Raw genomic sequence first — 12998 nt, forward strand, 5'->3', positions numbered from 1 at the left:
GCATTTGTCGAATTGCGGAGGTGTGGGGGGGGTGGAGTGGAGGAGGAGGAGGAAGTGACGTTTTAACGTTCTCAGCGGTCGGGTGTAGAGCTGTGTGGGAGCCTCGGAGAGGAAGGTGCGCGCGAGTCTTCGGAGGGAGGCTGCTCGGGAAAGTGCGGCCGTGTGGATTTCTGCAGCGTCGTCCGTTTCTGTGGTGCGTTTAAGAAAGGGTTTGTTCCTCTTTTGGGGCCTCTGGGTAGCGGGAGCGGCCGCTAGAGGTTGTTCTGAGGTAGTTTCGTCCCGTACAGAGGAGGGTCGGGGAGGCGTTTCTCGAAAGACTGCCATTATACGCCGGATGTTCGTGACAGGTAGGCCCTGGCTGTCGTCTTCAGAAAGGCCGCTCCTCGGCAGGGCCTTTCCCTTCAGTGGGGCTGCTTTGAAGGCTGAGGGTTCCGTGGGGCTGGGGCGGGAAGGAGGCAACCCCTCAGAATCGAAACCGTAACGAATATATTTGGGTGTGGTTCGAGCTCTGCGCAAGGGGGCAGCGATGGGAGGCTTTTTGGAATCGTGGTGGTCTAGGCAGGGAACAGGAAGTGCGCACTATCTCGTTCCTTGGCGCGCCTAAGGGCTGCTCTTGGCCTAGACTCGCCGCTCCGAGGAGCCCCAGCCTCTCCCTTCTTCCCTTCCCCGCGACCTTCGAACTGTGAACGGAGACGGCCCTGGAAGGTTTGTACCAACAATTCACATCTCCCCAGCTCAAAGGTTGCAAGCAGGCCTCTGGATAGTTGCTGACCAAGCCTAACATCGGAGTTGCCAGCCTGTCTGTCAGGACCTCTTCCCGACATAGAAGTGTGGTGCTCCCACCACCACCACCCGGCTTCCCCTGGGTTCAGCTGCCAAACCAGCCTCTAGCCTTTCTCCTAGCTTTGGAGCTGGGGAAGTGGCAGTGAGTGCCTGATGTTCTAGTCCCTATTATGGAGATAAGGCATTTATTAGCTTGATTATGAGATTGTATGTAACCCTTTTTAGTATAGCCCACCCAAAGTGGCACACAACAGGCTTGAGTCAGTAGAGGTAATAATAATAATAATTTTTATTTATACCCGACCCTCCCCAGCCAAGGCCGGGCTCAGGGTGGCTAACAAGCAATAATAAAAACAAGTTGAATGAATACAATTTAAAAACAAGATTAAAATACAACATTAAAATATTGAAATATTAAAATGCAGCCTCATCACAGGAGGAGATAGGAAAAAGAAAGGGGGAGGGAATCAAATTGGCTCCAGGCCAAAGGCCAGGCGGAACAACTCTGTCTTACAGGCCCTGTGGAAAGAAATCAGATCCTGCAGGGCACTGGTCTCATGAGGCAGAGCGTTCCACCAGGCCGGAGCCAGTGTTGAAAAGGCCCTGGCTCTGGTTGAAGCTAATCTAACTTCCTTAGGGCCCGGGACCACTAGGGTGTTGCTATTTATGGACCTTGAGGCTCTCCATGGGGCATACTGGGAGAGATGTACACTGTGTTATGTACCAAATGGTACCAAAAATCCTCGGGTGGAGTTTCCTTGCAGATAATCTGGTTTTACTGAATTCCTGGAGGTGACGTGGCTAATATATTTAATAGACAGATGTTGAACTTCCCATCTTTCTGATGAGCTCTATCCATTGTTAGAAACTAAGGTGTATAAGCTAATCACCAAATGGCACTGTAAACTTGGGTTACGGTCACCACAACAGAATGTCTAGGTGCCATTTTGCCCTAGTGGGGTTTACTATTATTATTAATTTCATTTATATACAGCTTTATATTTTAAAGAAAAATCTCAAAGTTGTTTATAACACATTAAAACCTCAAATAAAAATCCAGAATAAACAAATTCAAGCTTCAATGAAAATATTTCAGATCCTTCTCTAAGTGACATTTGGCTTTCCCCATGTTTGTTAATCTACTTAATTTATAGCTGCCCAGTAGCAGAAGTACTCTAGCAAGCCAGTGAGGTGTAGTGGTTAGAGATCAGGGTTAAAATCTCCACTCAGTCATGAAGCTCACTGAGTGACATTGGAGTCAGTCACAGCCTCTTAACCTACCCCACAGGGTTATTGTAAGGATTAACTGGGGAGGGGATGAAGTGTGTACTCTTTGGAGAAAAAGCTGGGATATAAATGCAATGAATAAGCTCTTCTGCTTAGCTGCTTAAGAAAGCCGGAGAGGCTAGCCAGATGGAGATGTCAGTTGCCAACGTAGCATTGTTTTAAGTCCATTTCCTATTTCCCCCTAAAATATAATTCCTGTTTTTTTACTGCTGGCACAACCTGGATCGACATCTTAGTTGAGCTATCCACTATAACCCTAACATCTCTGTTCTTGGTCAGCCACTGTCAACTCAAACCTCAATAGCATATATACAATGTTAGGGTGTTTTGCTTCAACATGCATCACTTTACCCTTGTTAACACTGAATCAGATTTACCATTTTATGCTCATTTCCCCAGTTTGGAGAGGTCCTTTTGGAGCGCCTCAGAGCCTCTTTTAGTTAAAAATTACCCAGAACAACTTGATGTCCACAGCAAGCTTTCCTAACTCATCCCCAGGAAGGGCTAGAAAGATGCTCTGTCTCACGCTTCAGACTTGAGTTCAAAAAGCAGACAACACACATCCAGTAAATCTCACTCACAAATAAGCAGGAATGGTTTTTTTATTTATTTCATATATAAGAATATTTATTCTACTTGCACTCCTCTCTCTATACTAAATATGCATCAGATACACGAAATAAATCTTCAGAATGGGCAGATACACATGAAGGGAACACCCCCCAACAACCCCCCCCCCAAAAAAAATTTCCAGTCTGTTCTCTCCAACCCCAGGCTCAACCTGCATTCCTAAAGGAAAAACAGCAAGGATGCAGCAGAAGCCAAATAAAGGGGGCAAACCTTTATTCTTCCAAGCAAGCCACCAAAAATATTATGAGAAGACATGAAACGCAAAGCAAGAAAAGGGGCACTGCATAAGTACTAGAGCCATTTCACTTTTGAGAAGCAAGATCAACATTAGAAGCCCTTAAATAATCAGCCAGCACAGGAAAAACCCATCACAGCTTGGGTTTGTTTGCAAACCACAACATGTCCCGTGCCCGCAAGAGAGAAGCAATCCATGTAATGGTATGAAAGAGCTTCTTCTCAGTTTGCTTACCTAAGCTCTCCTGCCCAGCCAGAGGAGATTTCAGTTGCAAACCACGTGACTGGAAATCTCAACTTTGTCACAAGGGGGCGATCCTGAGTAGCAGAAAGCATCTGGCCAGCTTGGGCAAAATGGTTGGTTCCAAAAAGGTTATAGCATGTAGACCTTTATGCTGGGCATGCTCTGAGCTTGGAACATGTCAGCAACTTGTGCAGCTAATTTCTGTGCTGCACTGCCATCTTTTAGCTTTATGTTTTAACTCTTTGTACATTTTCTCTTCGTAAAATGACATACATTTCTGCTTCCTATGGATCAGTAGCCATTGCTTGTGCCTGGGCTTTTGCAAGTGCTCTAGCCCTATTAATATCAGCAGCCTAGACATTTGTTTGTTGGGAATTTTCAGGGAACCTTTCCTGACAAGCTAAACACAAACTAAACACAATATTGTCTCTAAGGATGAGTTCTTGGGCAGTTCAAAATGCAGTCTCTTGCTGTTTGTCTTAACTCTTTTATAATATTCCTTATCCCTCATCAAGCTTGAGCTGCTAAGATTGATACCTCTCCAAATCTGAATGTTTTCTTGATTCACTATTTCAGTGCTTTTAAGGCATTTGCAAGGGTTTTATTTGCAGTATCTGCATAGATATTTATTTTCCAGGGCCCTATTGCTAATAATATATTGTAGGCAATTTTAACTATTTCATGCTGAGGTCTTGGTGATACTTAGGTAGACTTGATGCTTATTTGTGCATTGAAAGGGGATGCATACTGACTTAGTTCAGTTCTGAATCTGTTCTCTGAGCCAGGAATTAGGGCAGAGACACCAAGAACCACCAACCTCCATTCCAGCTGCAGCACAGCCCAGTTGACTAAGGGGCAGTTGAACAATGTGAGAAGACCATACTTAGGAATAATAGAATATTTGTTTTGGTGTTTTTTTAAAAAAAATACATTCACATACCACAATGTGGGTGGGTACAATCTTGTGTTTTGTGACTAGTCACTTGGAAATATGTATATGGGCAATCTATGTCATGTATCAGGATTTATCATGCATTTCTTTTGTTCCTAGAATACTAGTTTAATTGGGAGTTTGGCCTCTTCTGCCTCTATGTACCATGAGCCCAACTGATGCCAAGCGTTGTGCCAAGCGCAAGAAGAATAAGAAGGGCAGTGGCCTTGGCTTAGCAAGTCTCTCTGGTGCCCTGGAGATCAAGCCTGCAGGGCCTGCTGCTTCAACCCCTGCCTCTCCCTCTTCATCCCCGTCAACTTCCTTTGTGTCCTCCTTGCAAATGGCTGCGGCTGCAGCAACAGTTTCTAGCACCGGAAATGATGTAGCAGCCACTCCTGTGATTTCCAGTGAAAGGATGGGGAAGACCGAGGTGCCCAAAAAGCGTTGTGGAGGGACAATTAATTCTAGACAAACACGCAAGCAAAGTAGAATGGCTGCTTCAGCTGCTGAAGCAGCTTCACAGGCCGCTTCACAGGCAGAGCCAATTGACCTTGAAGAAGGTGCTTGTGAAGAAGTCGTAGACCTTACTTGTGAATCTTCAGAACCAGTAGTCGTTGATCTGACACACAATGATTCTGTTGTGATAGTTGAAGAAAATGTTCGACGAAGAAATCAAGAGTTAAGAAGGCAACAGCTGCCTGACAGCTGTGTACTAAGTAGTGATGATGACGACGCAAGAGATAATGATGTGGTGCTGACCGGTACATTGCGCAGAGAATTGGAATTGCTTGATGATGGAATTTCAAATTCACGGCGTTCAGGTACCGTGAGTTGTCCAATTTGCATGGATGGCTACTCTGAAATTGTGCAGAGTGGGCGGCTCATTGTATCAACAAAGTGTGGTCATGTCTTTTGTAGTCAGTGCCTCCGTGATTCGCTAAGAAATGCTAATTCTTGCCCAACTTGTAGGAAGAAGCTTGGTTACAAACAATATCATCCAATTTATATATGAAGCTTTAAATTCTTTGAAGAATCTAACTTGAACTTCTGTGGATCCTGCATAAACTTATACCTCTGCAAACAAAGGGTTATAGATCACATATGTGCCCACTTGTGAAGTTGATTTGTGACCTTTTCTAGTTGGCCTTTTTATTGGCCAGTCCTACACATGGGTTTTGTTTTGTTTTGTTTTGATATTCGTACCAACACATTTGCTGAAGGACAGTGTGTGAGAAGCAGCTAGTGTTGCTGTGTTACTTTCAAAGAACTTGAATGAAACCTTTGCAAAATGTATTAACCACTTTGGGGAACAGTGTGAATGCATTTTGTTCAGGACTTTGGAGTCATTATGATCATGATAGTAGAAGTAAAAGTGGCAAACGACTACCAAACCTGCAACTGTTGTGCTGTTCACTCTTTAAAAATTGATACCAAATGTTATCTGTTTACCCATGATGAGCCTCCTTTTGTGGAAACTTCAGAATTTCATATGGGACCTGACTTTATAATCATACTGCAACACACTTGCAATATCAGATGTGTAAATACTGTATTTGGATGCCTTTTTTAATCAATGCAGAAGACAAAGACTATCTGTAAGAAATACTTGGCTGTTACAGCCATACCTATAAGCAAATCTTGTATGTGCACACCTTATAACTGGAGGGGGGAGGTGTGGTTACTTATCTTGGCCCTGTTAGATACTCATGATATAATGCTAAACAGCTTTATATCAAACAAAACACAAAAAAACCTTAATGTACTAATTAGCTAACATTTTAAGAATCTTCTGTTGTGGACATGCTTAATCATAAGTGATTCAATCTTCAGTAATTTGAAAACTGTCACATCATGGCCTGCTTGCCATTTGACAGTATTCAGAATGCGGTGCAGCTTTCTCAGATCTGGTACCCACCAGATGTTTTGGACTGCAACTCCCCAGTTAGCACAGGTGCTCTGGCTGGGACTGATGGAAATAGTAGTCTGAAGCACCTGAAGGGCACTAGGTAGGGGACAGCTGATGCTATGTGGAATTTAGTTACTTTACTAAGTTCAGAACTAAGCATTTTCTGATGACTTTTTATTTTCATGTGTAAAGCTGTGGCATATTAGGTTCATGGGATTTCTATATCGCTGATAGATAAGTTTCTCATATTCATTACAGTGCAGCTTGAAGTCTGTCCGCAAGTCCATTTTCTGAGCTTCAGATTATTTCTTCTGTAAGGGAAGCACTGGAAATTGCCCCCACCCCAAAAAACAACAAAAACCCAGTACCTCCATCAGCAGGGAGAAAAGAGCTGTGCAAGCTGCACAAACACAGGCTCTGTCAGGAACATACTGAAAAAACAGGAAAGATGGGTCCTTACCTACACTAATATGCAATAAGTCCATTAAAGTATACAAAATGTAATAGTATAAAATCAGAAGTATACAAATATTAGCAAGCATTTAAAATAGAATATTTGCTCATTGTTGGAGCTGTAGAGAAAATTTTAGATGCCTTCTAACCTCCTGGGTTATGATAGAAAAACTAAGTTCATGTTCAGAAGTTTAAATATGCAGAAAAATGTACAGTTAAAGGGTCACGATTTTTAGCTTTCACTGGTATAGGTATCCTTCAGAGGTTCTGGCCTCATCATAGGTGCTTTAGGCATATGGCTCAGGGCTGCATCTAAATGACCAAACCATGTGATTATGCTACCAGTGTAGCTGAGCACTTTAGATGCAGCATGTGGTGCTTTCAGATTTGCAGCTCCTGCACCACTGAGAATTTTTAAGGGCCACAATAATTGTATAATGGAGTTTGAGAAATGTTTCATGTAATATCTTTCACCAGCTTAGCAAAATATATCTCACATATTGGGGATGCTTTGGTTCTTCATAATTCAAAACTGAATAATTTCTTAAAAGTTCAAGTTGGTAACTGGTAAAAGCCATTTCAGTAGGCATCTAGAAATGTATCAATTCAAACATCAGCCATTAAATCTTAATACTGTACACTTTAAAATCCATGGCAAAATAGCTATCCATCTTGTCAAAGGCAAGACTTGGGAATTTTAAGGAAGTAAGGATGCAGTTCTACAGAGAGTTACTTGTAAGTTCCATTGAACTGAATGAGGCTTTTCATCTAATGTGTTGGATTGGGCTGTACATCAGGAGTTATAAATTATTTAATAAACCTATTTCCTAGTCTTAAGAGGGTGTGCAGTTCTATTCGTGCTTTAGTAGTATATTGTTTCATATGGTATACCTCTACCTGAATATTTGATTAACAAAAAAGAGTGCTAAGTTTGAATGTTCTATCTACAGAGCGCACAGTTCGTAGCACTAACTTCAAATTTAGCACTCTGTAGCTGCACCTTCTTGTGGCTTTAAACTATAGTTTAATGTTACCCGAATAAGCCTTGGGCTCATCAATTGCTCCTTCCCCTTGTCTGTGTGACAGTGAGGATGCTTTCACTTTCATTTTTAATTAGCAACAGTTCAGAATTATGTCCAAACATAGGAAAATGTTTCGTTTTCACTGTACAGTGGAACCTCGGTTGTAGAAAGTAATTTGTCCTGGAAGACTGTTTGACTTCCAAAACATTCAACAACCAAGGTGCAATTGCTGGTTGGCAAAATCCACTGAAAAAATTGAGAAACTCGCCTCGGAAGCTGTTCAGCTTCCGAGGCACGTTTGAAAACAGAAGCATTTACTTCTGGGTTGTCAGCATTTGAAAGCCAAAACGTTCAACTTCCAAAGTGTTTGACAACTGGGGTTCCACTGTACTATACTAAAACAACCCAAGTTCCACCACAGAGTTGAATTGTTTCATTAATCCATAGTTGAGATTACCCAGAGTTTTGTGTTTGGACATAATGCTAGCACAGTGGTTGATTATAACAGAACTGACATCATCCGTTACCCTCTTCACTGACAGAGTGGGGAAGGGAGCACATAAGCCTGAGACATGTGCATGTAACACTGAATCATAGTTCAGTGTTGTGTCTGAACAAGGCCATTCTGTCTGCATTGTCAAAAGCCATTTTGGTTTCAGGGCAAGTGATACTAGCTTAAGATGCATGGATTTAAGAACAAATAGTTAATTCTCTGTTGCCTCTCTTTTTCCATTTGTAAATTTGTATATTTTTTTCTTATTTAAATGTATTCCTGTGTGTATATCAGCTTTGCTATTTGGAATCTTAATATGGCAAATAAAATCTAGGCAAATAAATTTTAACTGCAGGTGAAAATAAAGGTTTTTTTTCTTCTAAATTTGCAGGGGGAGAAACTTGGATGCTTAAAGGTATAGCTGTTGAAGAACACAAGCACAACTTGCCTCTTACTTTGCACAATACATGCTGGATTATATCCAATGCAATGTTGTGCAAGGTAAATGGGCAAGAGTTGGAAATACTGGGCAAAAGTTCCTAGCCCCACATTTTAGGCTTTGCCAGAGTGTATTCTGTCTCAGGAAAGCTTTGTCCTGAATTGGATACAACCTAGTATCTGGAATTGGCCATGGAAAAATCTGGAGTACTGTTCCTTGGACTATGGGAGGTGACACTTAAGTTACACATTTATCTACCAACTGAGAATAATCTTTCATGCATCTGATGAAGTGGGCTGTGGTCTATAAAAGCTTATGTTGTGATAAATTTGTTCACCTTTAAGGTGCCACAAGACTTTTTGTTACATGTTGGCTTCCATACTCAATTGCAAATTCTTATTTAAATTGTAAGAGGAAAATAAGAATTCCTGTGACCCATGCGGATGGGATAAATAAAAGAATTGGTTGGGTGCCTAGATTCAAAACATGGGGCTAAACTCGCTGTCCGGCAGGAGAGAGCCCCCCAAGAACAGAGTTTAAATTCACAAAAGTCAAGCAGCAGTATAGCATTAGGAATATAAGTTATTAGACCCTCTGTACCCCTCTGGCAATAAATAGACCACACACAGTTAAGTAAGTTTAAAAATACTTTACTTGCAAAATGTTCCAAAGATCACATTAATGTATTTGTCCAAGCAGCTGCAGAGAGAGCACAGGCAGAATACTCCTGGGTAGAAAATACAGAAAGATAGTTTCAAACATGCTTTAAGATCGGCGCCTGCCAGTTACGTGGTGTAGAGAGAGAACAAGAAGAGTAGGCTTTGCTTCCTTTCTCATCAGAGAAGAGGGTGTGCGACCTAGCTGAGCCTAGGAATCAACCCTGTTGTCTTCACCCCTTCATACACTAACTAGCACTTGGACATAGTTCTGTGTGACTGCAATTTCCCACACGAAAAACAACAAAAGCTATGTCAGGTTGGATAGTGGGTTTATTGGTGGCTTAATATTGAGCAGCTTGGAGGAAGGAGGAATACACATAAAATGGGTTACATCTAATGCTGTGCCAGTGGGGTTCTGCTGACTCAACAAGACTTCTATTTCTTCTGTACATGCACACACATGCACACACGGGCTGCCAAGTATGCTGTACAGGTTCTCCCAACCCTCTGGAGCTGACTCAGGGTGTACATGGTGGGGATTGGCAGGGAAAGAAAGCTCTCTTGTGCACACAAATCCATTGTGCCTGTGGAGCTGCAGCTTTGGAAGGGGGGGAAATCAGTAATAGAAGAAAGTTGTAAAAAGCTATGCTTGGTTTTTTATTAGGGGCATGTACTGATAGGGACGCGGGTGGCGCTGTGGGTAAAAGCCTCAGCACCTAGGGCTTGCCAATCGAAAGGTCGGCGGTTCGAATCCCCGCGGCGGGGTGCGCTCCCGTCCTTCGGTCCCAGCGCCTGCCAACCTAGCAGTTCGAAAGGACTCCCGGGTGCAAGTAGATAAATAAAGGTACCCCATCCTGTACGGGCCAGTCTTGACAGACTCTAGGGTTGTGCGCCCATCTCACTCAAGAGGCCGGGGGCCAGCGCTGTCCGAAGACACTTCCGGGTCACGTGGCCAGCATGACATCGCTGCTCTGGTGAGCCAGAGCCGCACACGGAAACGCCGTTTACCTTCCCGCTAGTAAGCGGTCCCTATTTATCTACTTGCACCCGAGAGTGCTTTTGAACTGCTAGGTTGGCAGGCGCTGGGACCGAACAACGGGAGCGCACCCCGCCGCGGGGGTTCGAACCGCCGACCTTTCGATCGGCAAGCCCTAGGCGCTGAGGCTTTTACCCACAGCGCCACCCGCGTCCCTTCCAAGGGACCGCTTACTGGCGGGAAGGTAAACGGCGTTCTGTGTGCTGCACTGGCTCACCAGAGCAGCAATGTCACGCTGGCCACGTGACCCGGAAGTGTCTCCGGACAACGCTGGCCCCCAGCCTCTTGAGTGGATGGGCGCACAACCCTAGAGTCTGTCAAGACTGGCCCGTACGGGCAGGGGTACCTTTACCTTTACTGATCCTCTTCGAAATGTTTATTTAAACTGAGGGGGTCTTCCTTGGATATAGTAAAAGGTATTGGACTTGAAAACCAGCAGCTAATTGATAGCTTTAATTATGCTCCACTTTTATCTCTATAAAGAGTTCTCCAAACCAGGATGAATTTAATAGTTTATGAATGAGATCAAACTTCGGAATTTTCTGAAAAAGAATTCAAAGTGTTGCTTATTCAATGCCCGAGTTACACATTTACACTTAATACGGAGAAGAGAGTGAACTTACATTCCATGGAAGTACCTCAACTGCTGTCTGAGGATGAAGCATAAAAAAACTACTCATTTAAGTGCTGCCTTAGAAAGGAGAATTTCATTTGAAGTGTAAGCTGCTTCAGATCTGGTCTCCTTTGTTAACAAGTTTTATTATGGTCAATAAACTTTTCACTATGGCCAGTTTTATGTAATCTGGATCTGTCTGCTGCATTGCATCTCATTTTCTTTTGTGCTTTCTTTAATAATGATCTGTTTGATAAAGCATAAATTGACAGAATAAATCATGCCAGATCCAAGCTCTCTTTAATGTTTCTGTCATGTTCACAGGTCCACAGAAGAATGCTTTATATCATTGTTCAGGAACAGTTTATCTCTCATTATGTCCCTCATAACAAGGTCACTCAAAGCATTTAGTGCAGCTCCTCCTCCCCAGATTCACAAGCACAAATAACTCTGCTGGTTCCCGGAATGTTTTGGCAAATGGCAGAACTACTGGATGACATGCAGCATGCCTCCAGAAAGGGTGTGTGTCTGTTTTATTTTTGTTAACTATTAGCATTGTTTGGTTTCTGCATTTTGAAATAAAAGCATGGAGGAACTGGCATCTGAGAATTGTGATGATTCTCTCTCAGTCGGCTTCAATCATTCGCTCATCTAGAGTAGGCAAGGGCCACTCTAGTGGGTGTGGTCACCCTATACTCCCAACAAGAACACACTTGCATGTACATGCATACACAAATACAGGCACGTGTGTACAGTAGTTCAGCTGAGAATGGGAGCTGTCATCTCCCTGTGCAAAAGATTATCAATCTGATAGGAGACAATTTACATCTCCATTACTGGGCTGGGCTGAGTAGTAGTTTAAACTTTTATTTCCTGCCCTGTTTCTAGTTTTGTTTTGTTTTATTTCCTGCCCTGTTTCTAGTTTTGTTTTGTTTTTTGTGCAACCATCAAGATTGAGGGTGGGGGAGCATAAAAAATTGCTTGGAGAGCCACATCCAGCCCTTGGTCTGGCAGCAATCGGGCACTTCAGTAACTCATAGGTATTGCTTCCTTGACTTCTAATGACATCACCAAAGTGAATAATTAAAAGATACTCAAATATTTATAGAGCCTTTTTTTTTTTACAAGGCTGGTGTCTGATCAAAAGGACAAGTAAGCAAGATCTACCTAAAAATTCTAGAGATTGTGGGGTGGAATTTTGCAATCTTAGTTAATGATCAGCTTGTTTTTCAGATTTGGCTTGTTTATGAAGAAAATTTAGTTTAATCATTTTTGGAAGCTGTGATACCAAAAAGGCTATTGAGACTTATAAACAAATAACAGCTCTAAAACCAAAAGGTTATAGCAAAGCTATTAATGTTAGATTTCAAGGCAGGCTGTTTGAAGTAGACTCTTCATTTTTGAAAAATTGTAGTGACCTTCCTTTGCCTTACAGAATCAGTGCTACATAGACATAGTTACATTGGAAGGTATTGGAGAGTTCATGAGATTGGGATTCCAATTAATTCCTTTTTTATTTCATCAGTTTATTCAGTAAAACAATATACAAACATTTAAAATAAACTTCAATAGCAATACTTAGTAAGTATTTCAAGCTTTTGGTATAAGCAATTTATCCACAACAACTTAATCATGCCCAGTGTTTTTTTTTGGGGGGGGGGTAAAAAAAAAAGGTGCCAGTACTCCATAACAGTGATTACTGTCTCTCTCACACACACCAAAAGAAAAAGGAGATGAAAGCCCTGATCTTATTTCTCCATATTCACCCTTAGGGAATTCTCATGCTTCCATTTAATTAGCTTCTGGTAAGTCTTAACCATAAATCAGTCAGATAGAAGTACAGCAATTTAAATCTCAGGCGATTTCAGTTCAACAGTTTGGATGTAACAAAGATGCAGCTCAATCCTATCTGTGTTGACTAGAAGTAAATATCAGAGTTCAGTAGGGCTTACTCCTAAATAAGAATGCACAGGTTTGCAGCTTTAAATTAACAATATGAATCTCAGAGCCTAAGAAGCTGACAAATTATAATTATAAATCTAAAGGCCAGGGTCTATATACATAAGACATTACGTTAGGGCAGGATATGGTCAAAACAAAACATTTAAAGGACACATCACACAATTTAAAGGACACATCACACAGTTAAATGGAGTAAATATTCTTACAGAAGCAGAGCTCTCAGAACCTGGTTAAAGTAATAAAGCTACTACAGAGGCCCTGCTAGAATACATTGTCACTTGGCTCTGAAAAACCTAGCACACAGAG

At 42.2% G+C, this 12998-nt stretch overlaps 1 protein-coding gene across 2 annotated transcripts; it reads left to right on the forward strand.

Annotated features, from left to right (window-relative positions):
- The first annotated feature begins 56 nt into the window (after positions 1 to 56).
- Positions 57 to 8349, forward strand: LOC310682466 (E3 ubiquitin-protein ligase RNF4-like). Of its 2 annotated transcripts, none has more exons than XM_083451383.1 (2): positions 57 to 193; positions 4230 to 8349. In XM_083451383.1, the coding sequence occupies exon 2, from the start codon at positions 4276 to 4278 to the stop codon at positions 5119 to 5121; it is 846 nt and encodes a 281-aa protein (XP_083307509.1). In that variant the 5' UTR covers positions 57 to 193; positions 4230 to 4275; the 3' UTR covers positions 5122 to 8349. The 2 variants fall into 2 exon arrangements, with proteins under 2 accessions (XP_083307509.1, XP_083307510.1); XM_083451384.1 differs by having other exon boundaries at positions 70 to 347.
- The last annotated feature ends 4649 nt before the right edge of the window (positions 8350 to 12998 follow it).

Source organism: Podarcis tiliguerta, assembly GCF_965153285.1.
Source record: "Podarcis tiliguerta genome assembly, chromosome: 7".
Taxonomy (NCBI): domain Eukaryota; kingdom Metazoa; phylum Chordata; class Lepidosauria; order Squamata; family Lacertidae; genus Podarcis; species Podarcis tiliguerta.

Excerpts from the sequence above, each read along its gene's own strand:
- LOC310682466 (XM_083451383.1), top strand. The coding sequence starts at position 4,276 with ATGAGCCCAACTGATGCCAAGCGTTGTGCCAAGCGCAAGAAGAATAAG.